The sequence below is a fragment of the Corticium candelabrum genome, chromosome 6, assembly GCF_963422355.1.
Source record: "Corticium candelabrum chromosome 6, ooCorCand1.1, whole genome shotgun sequence".
NCBI lineage: Eukaryota > Metazoa > Porifera > Homoscleromorpha > Homosclerophorida > Plakinidae > Corticium > Corticium candelabrum.
The window spans coordinates 8468318-8485817 of NC_085090.1; the positions used below are offsets into that span (position 1 = coordinate 8468318).

Genomic DNA, 17500 nt, shown 5'->3' on the forward strand with positions numbered 1-17500 from the left:
CAGGAGCATTCACACTTGCTCCTCTATCAAGGAGGAACTCAATCATCTGCACATCTCCCATGCCAGATGCAAAATGTATTGCAGCGTTCTCTTCCTGATCACTTGCATCTAATGAAATAAGAAAATTGAATTCCATTGTTTGTCTGTCTGTCTGTCTATTCTCTTCATCTGTCCATCTGTCTGTCTGTCTATTGTCTGTCCATTCGCATGTCTGTCTGTCTATTGTCTGTCCATCCGTCCATGTCTGTCTGCCTGTCCATTCGTCTATTTGTCTGTCTGTCCGTCTGTTCATCCGTCTGTCTATCTGTCCATCTGTCTGTCTGTCTGTCTATTGTCTGTTCATCTGTCCATCTGTCTGTCTGTCTATTGTTTGTCTGTCTATTGTCTGTCCATCCATCCGTCTGTCTGCCTGTACATTCGTCTATTTGTCTGTCTGTCTGTCTGTCTGTCTGTCCATACGCCTGTCTGTCCGTCTGTTCATCTGTCTGTCTGTCTATTTTCTGTCCATCCATCCATCCATCTGTCTATCTGTGTGTCTATTATCTGTCCATCCATCCATCCATCTGTCTATCTGTCTGTCCATCAGTCTGTCTGTCTGTCCATCCGTCCATCTGTCTGTCTGTCCACTGGCTTACCGATCTTGGTTCCTTCCTCCATCAAAATTGCTATGATGTGTTGTGCAACACTGCCACTTGCATGTGCTGCAAAATGTATTGCATTACGACCAGCATTATCAGTAGCATTCGTATCACTAACAAACCAAACACTTTTCCTACACAAGACACACATGACAACATACTGAACACAATCTTACGCTTGCTGTCTAATGAGGTGAGTGACCACGTCCGTTGGCTTGTAATTTTTCAGCATGGCAACCTCCACTGCAAGTTAAACAAACAAACAGATTGACAAACAGATACATGCAAAGGCGGCAACAGACAGACAACAAACAGACAGACAAACAGATAGACAGACAGATGGACACACAAACAGACAGACAAACAGACACAAAGATGGACACAAACAGACAGACAAATGGACAAACATATAGACAGACAAATAGACAAACATATAGACAGACAAACATACATACAGACAGACAAACAGACAAACAGACAGACAAATAGACAAACATATAGACAGACAAACATACATACAGACAGACAAACAGACAGACAAACATACATAGATACATACATACATACAGACAGACAGACAGGCCAACAGACAAACAGACAGGCCGACACACACACACACACACACACACACACACACACACACACACACACACACACGTTACTTTGTATAAACCGTGGTAGACAGACAAACAGACAGACAGACAGACAGACAGACAGACAAACAAACAAACAGACAGACAAACACACTTCTTGACTTACACTCTTGAAACACCTTCAAGTCTCTCGTCACCAACAACAACGGTGTAAAACCATCAACATTCTTGCAATTGATATCAACCATGCCCTTATGCTTCAAAGCCAGCAGTTGACAAACGACTCGAATGTCACCTTGCCACGCTGCCTGCAGCAGGTGGCGTCCCGTAACACCCTGACGTGACACCGAATCTACACACACACACACACACAAACATCAAATCAAGTGTGAGTACAAATCCAAGAAATCGGATGTTTGATGTCAGTGTTCTGGCCAAGGTTTTGTCTCAGCAGGCAAAGGGAACTCAGTTATGATGTCATATAAAAATAATGACGTCATATATAAATAATGACGTCATATATAAATAACGATGTCACATATAATGATGTCATATATAACTAATGACATGACATAAATAATGTCATATGTCACATGTAAATAATAACATCACATATAATGATGTCACATATAATTAATGATATCATATAAATAATAATGTCACCTATAATTAATGACGTCACATACAATGACGTCACATATAATGATGTCACATATATAATGTCACCTATAATTAATGACGTCATATATAATACTGACGTCACATATAATTAATGACATCACATAAATAATGATGTTACATATAATTAATAATGTCATTATTTATATATGACGTCACATATAAATATTGACGTCACACATAAATAATAAGGTCATGTATAATTAATGACGTCATATATAATTAATAACGTCATATATAAATGACATCTCTTCGGTTTACTAGCATGACGGGTACTGGCGAGAACACTGGATGTATCTGTATGTACCGAGTATGAGTTTTCTTATTTCGTCATTGACTGCCGCTTCTAAGGCTGTTGTGTTGTTGTCATTTTGTAGGGTGACGTCAGCACCACGAGACAGCAGGTAGGAAACAACCTGAATGCCAGTAGAAGAATTAACATTAGAGAAAGATTAAAAAGAAATGAAGCACGAGAAATACGTTAGAGGCAAAGAAATAGACAGTACAATAGACACGCAAATGTATATACTGACAGACACGAAAACAGAGAGACAAACAAATTGACAGACAAACAGATAGACAAACAGACAGACAGACAGACAGACAGACAAACAGACAGACAGATACTGACACACAAACAAACAGACAGTCACACACACACACACACAGACAAACAGACAGACAAACAGATAGACAAACAAACAAACATACAAAATCAGACGGATGAACAGAGACAGACAGAGAGGCAGACAGACAGACAGAGAGGCAGACAGACAGATAGATAGACAGACAGACAGACAGACAGAGACAGACAAACACCTACACAAACAAACACACAACAGACGGATGGACAAACAGACGACAGACAGACAGACAGACAGACAGAGAAATAGAAAGAAACGAAAGCTGACTGACAAACAAACAAATAGACAAACAAACAACAATCAGACAGACACATAGACACACACAGACAAACAGACAAACAACAGCAATCATTGCCACATGCAATCGCAACAACAGCTGACACACCACCACACACAATCAACACCTCATCAACACTCCCCTCCCCTCCACAGAAAACAAACATTTTACCAGATGTGACAGGTAGGTACCATCCCACCATACCACCTCCTCCACTCACGCCCACACACCACGCCCACACACCATGCCACGATCCCAAAACCACAAATATAATCAAAACAAATGAACCTTTGAATGGCCTTTTCTAGCAGCTATAATGAGTGGAGTATCTCCTGTCTCTCTGTGCTTCACGTCCACACTCATATTCTACCACAAACTCACAATCAGTGACATCCAATTCGATGACCATTTGACATGACTGCATGCCACTGTGGTGGTTTCCACTCAGTAGCTCAAAACTGCTTTCCTGCACTTTTGCCTTAGCCTAATGTGCATGAGCATGAAACAATAAGAAATACTTGCCTGACGTCTTGCATGCTTGAGTAAGCCCTGTATGGCGCTGAGGTCACCATCCTAAAGAAAAAAACAAAATTTCTGACAAAAGTCCCATGGACACATACGCACGCACACACACACACACACACACACACACACACACACACACACACACACACACACACACACACACACACACACACACACACACACACACACACACACACACACACACACACACACACACACACACACACACACGGAACACGTCACACACAAAACCCATTACACAAGCAACCCATCACACACTGGAAATAACACCAGTATTTCTATGCAAGTTGCAAAGTAAGAGAAGACTAATTACTCGTTCTGATGTTGTTAGATAATCCGATAATGTATCTACTGAATACGTGTCTTGATCACACAAATCTCATTGATTCATAGGGTTTCTTCCTAGTGCAGTAGCATGGCAACATGCCACACTGAGCCAAGTGACAAAACCATTTTGCATATACACTGTACTTACATATACAGCAAGCAGATGGCATTGTGTGTGTGTGTGTGTGTGTGTGTGTGTGTGTGTGTGTGTGTGTGTGTGTGTGCATGTGTGTGTGTGTGTGTGTGTGTGTGTGTGTGTGTGTGTGTGTGTGTGTGTGTGTATGTGTGTGTGTGTGTGTGTGTGTGTGTGTGTGTGTGCAAATGAATGCGGAAGACGTCTCAGGCTGTAATGACTTCGTTTCTCCGTCTTGGGGCAGAAAGCTTAATTAATTAATTAATAATCAATTTGACCCACAGTTTTGAATCTTATTGTAGAGGTCTGAGTATCTGAGAGCACAGTACCTCAGTAAGGGGCATGTCTTGCAACTATAATTTCTGCATCCTGAAGAGAATCCTGACTCAATGTTTCATTGAGAGAAATTGCATTCAAAGTTGGTCAACACTCGTCTGTGTAGTTAGTGCAGTTATGTAGCTAGTGGAGTTATGTAGCAAGTGTAGTTGTGTAGTTAGGTCACATGGCTACTTAGTTATGGTCACATGACACTGCCTTGCATGTATTAATGATTGAATTCTGGTAGTTAATTAATATTAATTAGATTCAATGTTTTAGTTTTTTCAATTAGTTGACTTTCTATTTATTGAGCCTGAGCCACACAATTACAAACCCCTTTTGCTGCAATCGGGTCATGAGACCATGGGTAAGGTCACGTGACTTAACTAACCACACCTCCCAGTTTTGTCTAAAAAAATCGATAAAAACGACGCGTTAGGACGACAAAAACTCGCACAGCACACGCAGACGCAAAGCGACGTCAATAAAGGGAAAAAATTCGAAGGGACGCCGAGCCGACAGTCGTAGGCGTTTCATCAGAATGTCGCACTTTTCTCGCCAACAGCATGCCCCACGCGACTACAACCGGCCGCAGCTGCAAAATAGTAAATAAACAAGAAAAGAAATCAAACAGAGTCTGGATATCATAGCTCCGTACGGCGCCGCGGCAAAACAACGAAATGCGTCAAGCAGCTACACTGTAGCTACACCAGTCAGACACTGTAGCTACACTGTGGCTAACCGGCTACACTGTAGCTAGCCAGCTAACCCTCTATACACTGAAACAAACCAGCTACACTGTGGCTACAATGTAGCAGACCGTCTACACTGTAGCTACACCCAGCCATCCACCGTAGCAAACCAAATAGCTACACTGTAGCAACCAGCTACACTGTGGCTACACCCAGCCCTCCACTGTAGCCAATCAGCTACAGTGTAGCTACACCACAGTAACGCGTTTTCCGGTCGATTCCAGAGCACGTACCTCGGCCGCTTGCAGCAAGTATTCCTCCTGAGTGTGTGATCTACGGCGTCAAGAGTTAGAGAAGAGCTAGCGCGTCGGCTAGAGCGTGAAAGCGTCACCTTCCGCCGCTCAGAATCGCGGCCGCTGCGTCGTGATAGGGCAGCAAGATATCTCGACCTTTCGCCCGGTCGCGCTTCGATCTCGCCTCCATCCGTCGCTCTACAGGATACTTGAGTAATCGTAATCAGAGACGGTAGAAAGCTAGCGTGCGTTAAAGGTAAGTATGTTTGCTGAACGATGACGTCAGGTCTGTTGACTTAGTTGCCGGGGTATCGCATACGGGACTTTTAATTAGACAGCGCGCGTGCGCCCACTCATATCACTCGATTTCTCGCCTCTTTGTTCGTGTAATGCGTGGAGAAGTGCGTGCGTGTGTCGTAGGTGTGTGCGCGCGTGTGTCTTGACGAGTGGTGACTTCGCTAACGTCATGGCGTCGCCTTTTTCATTTTTTATCTTTTTTTTCTTTCTTGCTTTTGCCGTTTTGTCGATTGGATTGTCGACCGACGAGTGCGATGATGATAATGCGTGCACATTTGATTGGCTGGATGTCGAGAAAGGATGCCAACACGACGAGATCACGTGCGGGCCGTGCCACGCCCACCAGACCACGCCCACAACCGATTTCATATTTCTTCTCGATATTTCTCATCCTATCAATGAGACAAGATTGGATTTGTTATATAAATCATTGAGCACGTTCAGGGAGATGATATCTGATGATTCGAGTCATGGGAGTTACCGGTTTTTGACGGCCGGTTTTAGCACGACCAATGAGATGCCCACCGTTCTTCAACACTTTACACGCTCAGTCACATTTCTACAACATGATAATCTATTTTATCAACAAGATTCGAATTTTGAGAATCCGAATGATGTGAGTACCGAAACTCGTCTGCTCACCGCACTTGGTGCATTAAACCAAACGATTTCGAACGGCACTTTTGTAATACACCGGGAATCAACAAACAGCGACGAAAAACAAATGGAAATAAGTTCACTAACAGAAGAGCGGCTAGCATTCAGAGAAGCCGCCGATATCCACATCGTCATGGTTACCGATCTGCAGTATTCGAGTGCGACAGAAAACTTTCTATCAGACGACTTCAACAAGAGATCACTTCGTGTCATCAACGACATCATTGATTCCCTACAGACTCGACCCATTTCGATCAGCATCGTCTTCGATACCACAAATCAGGCGGCGAAGCTCCTATGGGGAGATCCATTGCTTGCGAACGTGTATATCGACTTGAGGGGATTCAATAGAGCATTTACTCTAAAGGCATTGATTGCTGCAGGAGAAAGTCAAGCCAGCACGCTGCAAGCGCACGCTCTCTCTCACGGTGTGGAGTTCCAAACATTTGATATCAACCAGATGAACAATACTGAGTGGATAAGGCACATGTACTCGGGGTATATCCAATCGAGTCGCGTTCGACCCGAATTCTGTAACGAATGTAAACGAATGGTTCGTCCCTGTAATCACACACTCGGATGTCAAATCGAAACGGTCGACTGTCCCGACAAACACTACTGCTCTCCGACACATGGATGCGTCCCGAAACCGAAGAAATCCGACCGAGAAGGAAACCGTTTTTTGACAAATTCGGATGCCGACGAGTTTGTCAACACATCACATGATACAGACGTCAATCATTCATGGATTGAGACTCGGATCGTTAACGGCCATGTGCCTGTGTGGGAGTGGCACCCGGATCGACCGTTTACACACCAATTGATTTCAATGGGTAAACCGGTTGTCATTAGGAACGCGTTGCCACACAAATGGGCGGCGAAAGAGAAGTGGAACATGACGTATCTATCGGGGAAACTTGGGGAGATATTGACAGACGTGAAACATACGAATGACGAGATGTTAACATACGATCCCGACCGACGAGTTCCAATGGCAACGTTTCCCACCGTCGACTTCCGCTTGCCGTACACGGTGAGAAACACAACGAACGACGAGTTCTTCCGATCGATTCGAAACGAGAGCGAAACGATTTACGGCGGCTGCTACTATTTCACTGACATGCCGGACGAACTCAAACCGGATGTGGACCCACACGAGCCGTTGTTCGTCACACACGAAGACGTCGAGAGATTCAAACAGTTTCTGTGGGTGTCGTCGTCCGGGATGATCACACACACACACTTCGATCAGGACTACAACTTTTTCGTACAGATCTACGGCGAGAAGGAGTTCACACTATGGCTGCCGTCTGAGCACGCTCAGATGCACGTGTTTCCTCGTGTCCACCCGATGTGGCACAAATCGAGAGTGAACCTTCGTCGTCCCGATCTCGACCAGTTTCCACACTTTGCGAAGTCTCGTGCATACAAAGCACGACTGCATCCCGGCGATCTACTCTACGTGCCTCCATACACATGGCATCACGTCGTCTCAACGACTCCATCAATATCTCTCTCTACATACTCACATGATTACTCTGTATACGACCACATGAACGCTGTGTATCGTCACGACCACAAGTTCGATCTTCTCGCCAACAAGACGGGCCAGATGTACGCCCTACGTCTCTACCTCGATCTCATGATCCACGAACTTGTCGGCAACCATCAGACCACTCCCTATTTCGTCGACCTACTCGACACACGATACACCGGGTTGCATCGTCTCTTCCCTGTTTCTCGACGAGACAAACAGATCTGCAGGTCTCGTGTGGTGAACAAGATTCCTACTGCACAACATGTGCTCGGGTATGCGAAGTTGGATATGGCGATGATGGCGCCACATTTCGCTGCCTTTCGGCCGGAAGTGCGAGACATTTTGTTTGCTGATTATGTTGAGGAGATATCAGCACAGGTGGTGGGGGTGGACAAGCTGTTGGCGTTTTTTAGGTTTTGTTTTACTGGGCAGGGATATTATGTGACTGATGTTGATGACGATGAGCATTCGTTGTGGGATCATAAGGATGATAGTCCAACGTGAAGTTGGGGTTTGGGTTGGATGTGAAGATGTAAATTAAGTTTTGTTGATATTAATGGATTTTATATAAATGAGTGAGCTTGTGTTGTTTATTGTCGTTGTGTGTGATAGAGGGGAGGACGATGCAATCTTGTGTACTTAGTGTTGAAATGAGAGTGGTAAGCAAACAGACAAGTTGACAGACAGATGGGCAGATAGGCAGACAGACAGACGCAAACAGACAAGACAAGTTGACACACAGACACACAGAGACAAACAGACAAGTTGACAGACAGACAAACAGACAGACACACAGACAGACAAGTTGACAGACACACAGACAGACAAGTTGACAGACACACAGACAGACAAGTTGACAGACACACAGACAAACAAGTTGACAGACACACAGACTAGTTGACAAACACACAGACAGACAAGTTGACAGACACACAGACAGACAAGTTGACAGACACACAGACAGACAAGTTGACAGACAAACAGACAGACAAGTTGACAAACACACAGACAGACAAGTTGACAAACACAGACAGACAAGTTGACAAACACACAGACAGACAAGTTGACAAACACAGACAGACAAGTTGACAAACACACAGACAGACAAGTTGACAAATACAGACAGACAAGTTGACAGACAAACAGACAGGCAAGTTGACAGACAAACACAGACAGACAAGATGACAAACAAACAGACAGAAAAGTTGACAGACAAACAGACAGGCAAGTTGACAAACAAACAGACAGACAAGTTGACAGACACACAGACAGACAAGTTGACAAACAAACAGACAGACAAGTTGACAGACAGACAGACAAGTTGACAAACACACAGACAGACAAGTTGACAAACAAACAGACAGACAAGTTGACAGACACACAGACAGACAAGTTGACAGACACACAGACAAACAAGTTGACAGACACACAGACAGACAAGTTGACAAACACAGACAGACAAGTTGACAGACACATAAACAGACAAGTTGACAAACAGACAAACAAGTTGACAAACACACAGACAGACAAGTTGACAAACAAACAGACAGACAAGTTGACAGACAGACAAACAAGTTGACAAACACACAGACAGACAAGTTGACAGACAAACAGACAGGCAAGTTGACAAACACAGACAGACAAGTTGACAAACAAACAGACAGAAAAGTTGACAGACAAGTTGACACACACAGACAGACAAGTTGACAAACACAGACAGACAAGTTGACAGACACACAAACAGACAAGTTGACAAACTCACAGACAAGTTGACAGACAAACAGACAGGCAAGTTGACAGACAAACACAGACAGACAAGATGACAAACAAACAGACAGACAAGTTGACAGACACACAGACAGACAAGTTGACAAACACACAGACAGAAAAGTTGACAGACAAACAGACAGGCAAGTTGACAAACAAACAGACAGACAAGTTGACAGACACACAGACAGACAAGTTGACAAACAAACAGACAGACAAGTTGACAGACAGACAGACAAGTTGACAAACACACAGACAGACAAGTTGACAAACAAACAGACAGACAAGTTGACAGACACACAGACAGACAAGTTGACAGACACACAGACAAACAAGTTGACAGACACACAGACAGACAAGTTGACAAACACAGACAGACAAGTTGACAGACACATAAACAGACAAGTTGACAAACAGACAAACAAGTTGACAAACACACAGACAGACAAGTTGACAAACAAACAGACAGACAAGTTGACAGACAGACAAACAAGTTGACAAACACACAGACAGACAAGTTGACAGACAAACAGACAGGCAAGTTGACAAACACAGACAGACAAGTTGACAAACAAACAGACAGAAAAGTTGACAGACAAGTTGACACACACAGACAGACAAGTTGACAGACACACAAACAGACAAGTTGACAAACTCACAGACAAACAAGTTGACAGACATACAGACAGACAAGTTAACAGACACACAGACAGACAAGTTGACACATAAACAGACAATCAAGAACAAGGGTAGGCCACAGACCACCAGATGAGTAAACACTGAGTAGTCAGACAGTTGGGTGGACAGCAAGCAGCCATGCAAACGCAAAACAAACACACAAGGCCTCCGATTCCAATAATTTCATCTTAAATCTCAATTTCTATGTAAACAAAAATGACAACAATCCAGACAAATAAACAAACAAACCGCAAATAAAAACAATACAACAAACATACCAATCGGCAACAGAAGTATTCTCATCACTGATAGCCATTGGACCAACACATAAACATACACACAGACACACACCTCCTAAAGTCATTAATATCACTACACATGAGTCTTGTGTGATACAAACGTCAGTATGAAGAGAAACAATGAGACATCTAGCTAACAATCTTCTTTCCCTACGTGTGTGGTTCATCATCAAAACTAATAAAATCTTCCGATCCTTCTATGTCGTCTCGTAGTTCTGGCATTTCAACCGAATCTACTTCACTTACTGGTAGTACAGAAGCTGAAAATAAAAAATTGTAAGACAAATATAAAGATTGGGTGTTGATATTAATTAGTTGGTGTCTTACAGCCGACTACGCTTGTGCGGTAGCGTTTTGGGTCTGAACCTGGAACTGCTGTGATGGCTGTTTGGAGACGTCCACTCACCAGGACACGAGATCTACAATGCAGTGCTTAGTTAATGAAGCTCATTGTTCGTGGTCGTATTTATTGGGGTTCTCTTTACATGTGGTGGCATCCAGTTGTGTTTCGAATGGATGTGAGTGGGTTAGAGAGAGACAGATTGAGAAACAGACTGGTGGACAAATAGACAGACAGACAGATAGACAGACAGACAGACAGACAGACTGACTAATAAACAAGCAGATAGACAGACAAGCAGAGAGATAAAATGACAAACATATGGACAGACACACTGACAGACAAACAAACAGACAAAAAGCCAACAGACAAACCAACAGCCAGACAGCAAACATCACCTACCCATTCTTCACGACATGTTGTACAAGCACTAGCAGTGGTCTACCATAATGGACAAACAACAGACAGACAAACAGACAGACAGACAGACAGACTTGCAAGGCAAAGGTGCAGGAGCATGGCTTCTGACAGTACCATCATCATCATGGCATGCATTATCTCCGTGCGATTTCCGCTTGGCATCCTTGATGAGACTGGGCTGCCAAATGCCTTTGGCTTCTGGTCAGTGTGACTGTGGGAAAGAATTAGACTCAGATGGATACCACATGTAAGACTGGGGGCGGCCCGGTAATCAGTCATGACAACATGGTTTCAGCATGGTCAGACTGTTTGAGTCAACTGCAATTACATCACGTAAAAGAACCCAGAGGAAGATATGTCAATTCTGAAGACAGATCAGACATAGTCGTATTCCATTCGGCATCGGGGATGGATCTTGAATTGGATATTGCTCTAGCGCATCCCTGGAGCAATGAACTAGAGGGTTTATCAGCTACAACTCAAAGAGCAGCGGCAACCAGAAGAGAAAATCTGAAGATAAAAAAGTACGACCAGGAGCTCTTGCCTGGAGGTTTTCGACCAACATTTGTGCCTATAGTCTTCGAACATTTTGGCTGTTGGGGAGAGAAAGCTGAAGACTATTTGAAGAAACTGTCACAGCTATCAAGAGACGAAGACGGAAAGCCAAATGCATCAACCTTCAAGACATACTGGAGACCTGTGTTTTCTGTGTGTCTACAACGATCAAATGCTAGAGTGATTGACAGAAAAAGAAAGAAGATTGTTTCAAGAGACAGCCACATAAACATAAATAGTTGTAGGTAGAACCAAGCCCTATTGGCTTGGGTAGTATTCAGTTGCTTTGCTTAGATGGTGTATAATAGTTCAATGTTTGAAAATATATGTATTGACAGACAGACAACTGACAAACACAGACAGCAAACATCACCTACCCAATCCTCATAACCTGTTGCACAATCACTTGCAGCCGTCCACCATAATGGACAAACAGACAGACAGACAAACAGACAGACAGACAAATGACAAACAGACAGACAGACAAACAGACAGACAGACAGACAAACAGACAGACAGACAAACAAACAGACAAAAAAGCCAACAGACAAACCAACAGCCAGACAGCAAACATCACCTACCCATTCTTAGCACTTGCAGTGGTCTACCATAATGGACAAACAACAGACAGACAAACAAACAGACAGACACACAGACAGACAGACAAATGACAAACACACAGACAGACAGACACGCAGACAAACAAACAAACACACAAAAAAGCCAACAGACAAACCAACAGCCACACAGCAAATATCACCTACCCATTCTTCACAACCTGTTGTACAAGCACTTGCAGCGGTCCACCATATACAATAATCTGCGTATATTCTGCTTTCAAAAACATTGCCTCTAAACAACACAGAAACGTCTCCAAATGTCAAGCGCTTGCACATACATCGTCTCACTTTCTCCCGTCTCTCTATCTTTCCTGTGAATTTGACGTCGTGTGACCATAGTGAATGCGAGTGCAGGATTGTCGGCTCTACCATACGTTCGTAAATCGCTTACAACGCGACCTAACAGTTGCACTTTGTTGATGTCTAGACAAATAGATGTAATTATACATCAGAGAGAGGCACTAAAAATAGAATAAAAATTAAAAAAATTAAAAAATTAAAAATAGAAAAATAAACATTAAAAAATAATTAAAAAATTAAAAAATTAAAAACAAAAATATAAATATATATTAAAATATTTTAATGCAAAACAATAAAAAATAAAGGATAAAAGACAAAAAATATAAAAAGTTGAAAATATAATACAAAAATTGAAAGATAAAAAAGTAAAGAAATAAAAAATAAAATAGAAAAATAAGAAAGGTAAAAAATTAAAAAAGATAAAAATAGATAACAAAAATAAAAATAAATTAGAAATAAAATAATATAAAAAAATAAAAATTAAAAATTAAAAAATTAAAAATAAAATAAAAAATATAAAAAAATTTAAATACAAAACAATAAAAATAAAATAAAATAGAAAAGTTAAAAAAAATAAGAAATAAAAGATACAAAATAAAAAAGGTGAAAAATATAATACAAAAATTAAAAGATAAAAAGTAAAGAAATAAAAATAAAATAGAAAATAGAAAAATAAGAAAGGTAAAAAAATAGAAAATAAAATAAAAAATATAAAAAATAACAAAAATAAGAAATAAAATAGAAATAACATAATATAAAAAATAATAAATAAAAATTAAAAAATAATAAAAAATAAAAAATAAAAATAAAAAATATAAAAAAATTAATACAAAACAATAAGAAATAAAAGATAAAATAAAAAATAGAAAAGTTAAAAAATAAAAGATAAAAGAAATAAAAAAGGTGAAAAATATAATACAAAATTCAAAGATAAAAAAAGGAAAGAAATAAAAATAAAATAGAAAATAGAAAAATAAGAAAGGTAAAAAATAAAAAATAAAATAAAAATATAAAAAAAACAAAAAAATAAAATAGGAATAAAATTAAAAATTAAAAATAAAAATATAAAAAAATTTTAAATACAAAACAATAAAATAAAAGACAATAAAAATAGAAAAGTTAAAAAAATAAAAATAAAAATTAAAAGATAAAATAATAAAATACAAAAATTAAAAGACAAAAAGTAATAATAGAATATAAAAGATAAAAAATTTAAAAAGTTAAAAAAATAAAAAAGGAAGAAATAGAAATAAAAGATAAAGAATTAAAAAAATTATAAAACCTAAAATTATAAAATATAATAACAAATAATAAATTAGAGGACATAAAATAAAACCAAAATACAAAAAATAACAAATAATAAATTAATTAAAAGACATAATAACAAAAATGAAGTAAGACATAAAATTAATGCAATAGTCACGTGCATCAATTAGCTAAAGTTACTGTTAATATCAATAGTTAAAGAAAACACTATTTGTTAATATCAATAGTTGTTAATATCAATAGTTAAACACTATTTGTTAATATCAATAGTTAACTAATTGGTGCCGTCCATTCAACACCTTAGTTCTTGAATTCATTCATTAATTAAACAATTAAACGCATAAAACGCTAATTAACATACAGAACTCTCTCGGTGCTGCTTCGACGTCATCACACATTCTACGCGCCGCTAGTCGCAGCGGTTGGAGTACCTAGCAACGTCATAGAAACGAGTCGTCTCTTGTCGTCAAGAAAGTGCTACATACTCGAGAAAGCCCGGATCGCAACATGACTGGAAAGCGGCAACGTGACTGTGACTGGCGACGAGAAGTTGATAACCACGTGATAACCAACGTGGTTTGTAGAAATCAATGATCAGCCTTGGAGAGCTGCCCACACGCGCGAGTAATTAAACCACAATCATTCATTTACGCACGCACACACGCACGCACATTGTCTTAATTATTCAAGGCATTGTCTACTTAAACTTAATTTCTTAACAAATCAGATACAAACTAATTAGTTAATATCAACTCAGTCATTACCTCATCGTTTGCAACAACATCTCGTGCAAACCGTCTGCACTAGTTACTCTAACTCGTACATGCCACCTTTCTCTGTCAAAGTCACATCTCTAATCAAACTGAAAATATTTCCTCGTCGTCACCCATCCCCTGTCCACCACCGTTTCCGACCACTTCATATGTGTCGTCGTCGAACCCTTGATCTTTAAGATACAAACACATTTCGACCATCTCACTCGGCCACCGAAAACATCTTTTCGTCTTCAGTGGAAATGGTATGTCAGACTCGTCGGCATCATCCCACAACACAACAACACAGAATGACAATCTCTGCTCACTGGCATACGCTCGTGACTGTACAAGATTCCACTCCCATGCAACACGTTGATGCCAGTCAACAATCTCGTTCCTTGTCTGTGTGTTTGCATCCGTTACATCATGATCAGTGAGTCCTTTATATCTTGGAGAGCAGACGATGACGACGCAAGACGATTGCTTAATGTGGAATATAACATAAAACATTAGATATTTAGTTAATCTATTATGATTGAATATATAATTAATAAAATACTAATATTTTATATCAAAATTTAAATTTGGCGTAATTAATTAATCAAAAATTGAATTTTTTAAAATATAATAATTTAAAAAATATATTGAAAGAATAAAATATTGAATATATATATATATATATATATATATATATATATATATATATATATCACCAAGGAGCTGTTGAGATTTGACGTCAATTTACGCCACTGCTTGGAAAGCCTGTCTCGTTCCTCCATTTCTAATGAAGTTTGGTCACAGGCTACCAGGCCCATTCGTCTCGGAGGTCTCGGTCTTCGTGAAGCTAGTCGTTCTGCCCCAGCAGCTTTTTTGGGAAGCTGCAACTCATCTCGTGATTTGACCAGCAGACTTCTACTGTCATGTTCTTTGCCTTTCCATCAGTCAAATGAAACGTCTCACGTTGAGAGAGAGGATCAGGTATCGGAGATAACAATTCCTGGAGAGCTTGACTGTCGTAGCATTCTATCCACACTTCTTCCAGATAATCAAGATCTACAAATTCGTAAAATGACTCAAAAAGAAATACAACGATTACTAGATGTCTCACTCAGTCTTCACATCCAAGACAGTACTCCCAGCATAAGAGATAAGGCTCGTCTGAACGCAATTTCAACCCCACACTCCGGATCATGGCTGCGGGCATTACCCAACACAAATCTCGGCCTCGTCATGTCTCGGGAGGAATTCCTGGTTGCTCTGCGTCTTCGCCTCGGTATTGCTGTTTTCCCCTCTTCTCCACTTCTTGTTCGGTGTCCATGCGGTCAAGTAATTGACAAATTTGGAGACCATGTTCTTGGTTGTGGTTCTGGGCCGCTTCGCTTGAAGCGCCACAATGCTCTATGTGATATTCTGTATCGATATCTGCTAGTGGATAATGCTGGGTCTCGTAGAGAACAGTGTTTCTCCAGCGAAAGTAACGACAGGCCTGGAGACGTCTTCCACCCGGATTTCTTACAAGGAAAAGCTGCTTTTTTTGACATCTCAGTTAGAAATTCTTTTACCAATCATTTCATCAACAGTTGCTCTACCAAAGCAGGAGCTGCCGCCGAAGCTGGCGAAGTTCAGAAAGACCTTCGCTACGATTCAGACGTCACAAGCGCAGGAGCCAGTTTTTACCCTATGATTGTTGAGACATATGGAACATGGTCCACATACAGCTTGGAGATCATAAAAGTGATTGCAAGGAAAACTTCAGTTTTGAACAAATTACCTGTTAGCAGAATAGTATGTAACATACATGAACAACTAGCAGTACGACTTTGGCAGTATAATGCCAGGATGGTTTTGAACAGGCTACATTTGGTCTGTCATGGAGAGTAAAATAAAATAAATATATTTATATCAAAAAAAAAAAAAATATATATATATATATATATATATATATATAAAGATAAAAAAAAAAAAAAAAAAAAAAAAAAATATATATATATATATACATATATACATGTATGATAAAGTTAACGCAGTTGGATGTGACTTCTAACCTCTAGTTGTAGAGACACTGGGAGTTTGGTCTCCTCGTTCTTTAGAGATTTTAAAAATTATAGCAAGAAGAACTGTTTTAACTACAGGGACAACGGTCTCTAAAGCTATCCAGCATTTACTGCAAAAACTTTCTTTTAGTCTTTGGCGGTATAATGCTAAACTGATCTTGGACAGACTAGCCATATGTAATGTTGACAATGTTATGTGGGAGTATGTGTGATTTGTTTGTCCACTGTTAGTGGATAAAATATAAAAATTTAATTATATATATATATATTTATTATTTAAGACATAATTAATTATATTTTTATTAAATGTGATGTGTGTAAACCAAATTTAAATTTATATATAATTAATATAATCAAATAAAATATTAAATTTAACAGATAACAAATATAATTAAATTAAATATTAAATTTAATAAATAATAAATATAATTAAATAAAATATTAACAAATAATAATAAATAAATAAATAAATATAATTAAATGTATAAATAATTACTAAAATATTTTATATAAAAATTTAAATTTGGTTAATTAACAAATACAGATCACATTTAATAAAATAAAGAAAACATAATTAATAAATTACTAAAATATTTTATATAAAATTAATTTGGTTTAATTAAAGACAAATCACATTTAATAAAACCTATCATACACACACACACAATTTACTACAGTCAATTTTTAATTAAACCAAATTTAAATTTATATATAATTAATATAATTATATTTATTGTTTATTAAATTTAATATTATATATAATTAAATAAAACATTAAATTTAATAAATAATAAATATAATTAAATAAAATATTAA

General features: G+C 39.1%; 6 protein-coding genes across 6 annotated transcripts in view; 3 read left to right on the plus strand and 3 right to left on the minus strand.

The window, feature by feature from the left end:
* LOC134181206 (uncharacterized) overlaps positions 1-5375 on the minus strand; it is a 20651-nt gene extending 15276 nt beyond the window's left edge. Inside the window, exons 1-9 of the mRNA XM_062648435.1 lie at positions 5238-5375; positions 5140-5179; positions 3353-3403; positions 3119-3196; positions 2217-2325; positions 1398-1583; positions 815-881; positions 636-751; positions 1-108 (exon numbers count right to left, since the gene is read on the minus strand). The exon at positions 1-108 is cut by the window's left edge and continues 108 nt beyond it. Of these exons, the coding sequence (XP_062504419.1) occupies positions 1-108; positions 636-751; positions 815-881; positions 1398-1583; positions 2217-2325; positions 3119-3196; positions 3353-3403; positions 5140-5179; positions 5238-5329 (847 nt within the window). The 5' untranslated portion in view covers positions 5330-5375. The remainder of the gene's footprint in view (positions 109-635; positions 752-814; positions 882-1397; positions 1584-2216; positions 2326-3118; positions 3197-3352; positions 3404-5139; positions 5180-5237) is intronic.
* A 146-nt stretch (positions 5376-5521) lies between these two features.
* On the plus strand, positions 5522-8206 carry LOC134181477 (uncharacterized). Its single transcript, XM_062648747.1, has one exon. It carries the CDS (start codon positions 5606-5608, stop codon positions 8132-8134), a length of 2529 nt encoding a protein of 842 aa, XP_062504731.1. The 5' UTR covers positions 5522-5605; the 3' UTR covers positions 8135-8206.
* A 2036-nt stretch (positions 8207-10242) lies between these two features.
* LOC134181179 (uncharacterized) lies at positions 10243-14443 on the minus strand. The gene is made up of 6 exons (XM_062648399.1): positions 14361-14443; positions 14237-14306; positions 12598-12732; positions 12454-12541; positions 10702-10793; positions 10243-10634 (listed from the first exon to the last, which is right to left on the minus strand). Exons 1-6 carry the CDS (start codon positions 14382-14384, stop codon positions 10525-10527), a joined length of 519 nt encoding a protein of 172 aa, XP_062504383.1. The 5' UTR covers positions 14385-14443; the 3' UTR covers positions 10243-10524.
* On the plus strand, positions 10815-12439 carry LOC134181178 (uncharacterized). Its single transcript, XM_062648398.1, has one exon. It carries the CDS (start codon positions 11369-11371, stop codon positions 11936-11938), a length of 570 nt encoding a protein of 189 aa, XP_062504382.1. The 5' UTR covers positions 10815-11368; the 3' UTR covers positions 11939-12439.
* A 104-nt stretch (positions 14444-14547) lies between the features above and the next one.
* LOC134181429 (uncharacterized) overlaps positions 14548-17500 on the minus strand; it is a 6342-nt gene continuing 3389 nt past the window's right edge. The window contains exon 5 of the mRNA XM_062648706.1: positions 14548-15113. Within this exon, the coding sequence (XP_062504690.1) occupies positions 14733-15113 (381 nt within the window). The 3' untranslated portion in view covers positions 14548-14732. The remainder of the gene's footprint in view (positions 15114-17500) is intronic.
* LOC134181460 (uncharacterized) lies at positions 15699-16511 on the plus strand. The gene has a single exon (XM_062648733.1). The coding sequence runs from the start codon at positions 15699-15701 to the stop codon at positions 16509-16511; it is 813 nt and encodes a 270-aa protein (XP_062504717.1).

Coding starts and splice junctions, on each gene's coding strand:
- LOC134181477 (XM_062648747.1), top strand. CDS start 5,606: ATGGCGTCGCCTTTTTCATTTTTTATCTTTTTTTTCTTTCTTGCTTTT.
- LOC134181178 (XM_062648398.1), top strand. CDS start 11,369: ATGGATACCACATGTAAGACTGGGGGCGGCCCGGTAATCAGTCATGAC.
- LOC134181179 (XM_062648399.1), bottom strand. CDS start 14,384: ATGTTGCGATCCGGGCTTTCTCGA. Junction 12,542..12,597: donor AGATAGAGAGACGGGAGAAA/GTGAGACGATGT, acceptor TGTGTTGTTTAG/AGGCAATGTTTTTGAAAGCA. Junction 10,635..10,701: donor CCGCACAAGCGTAGTCGGCT/GTAAGACACCAA, acceptor TTTTATTTTCAG/CTTCTGTACTACCAGTAAGT.
- LOC134181460 (XM_062648733.1), top strand. CDS start 15,699: ATGACTCAAAAAGAAATACAACGATTACTAGATGTCTCACTCAGTCTT.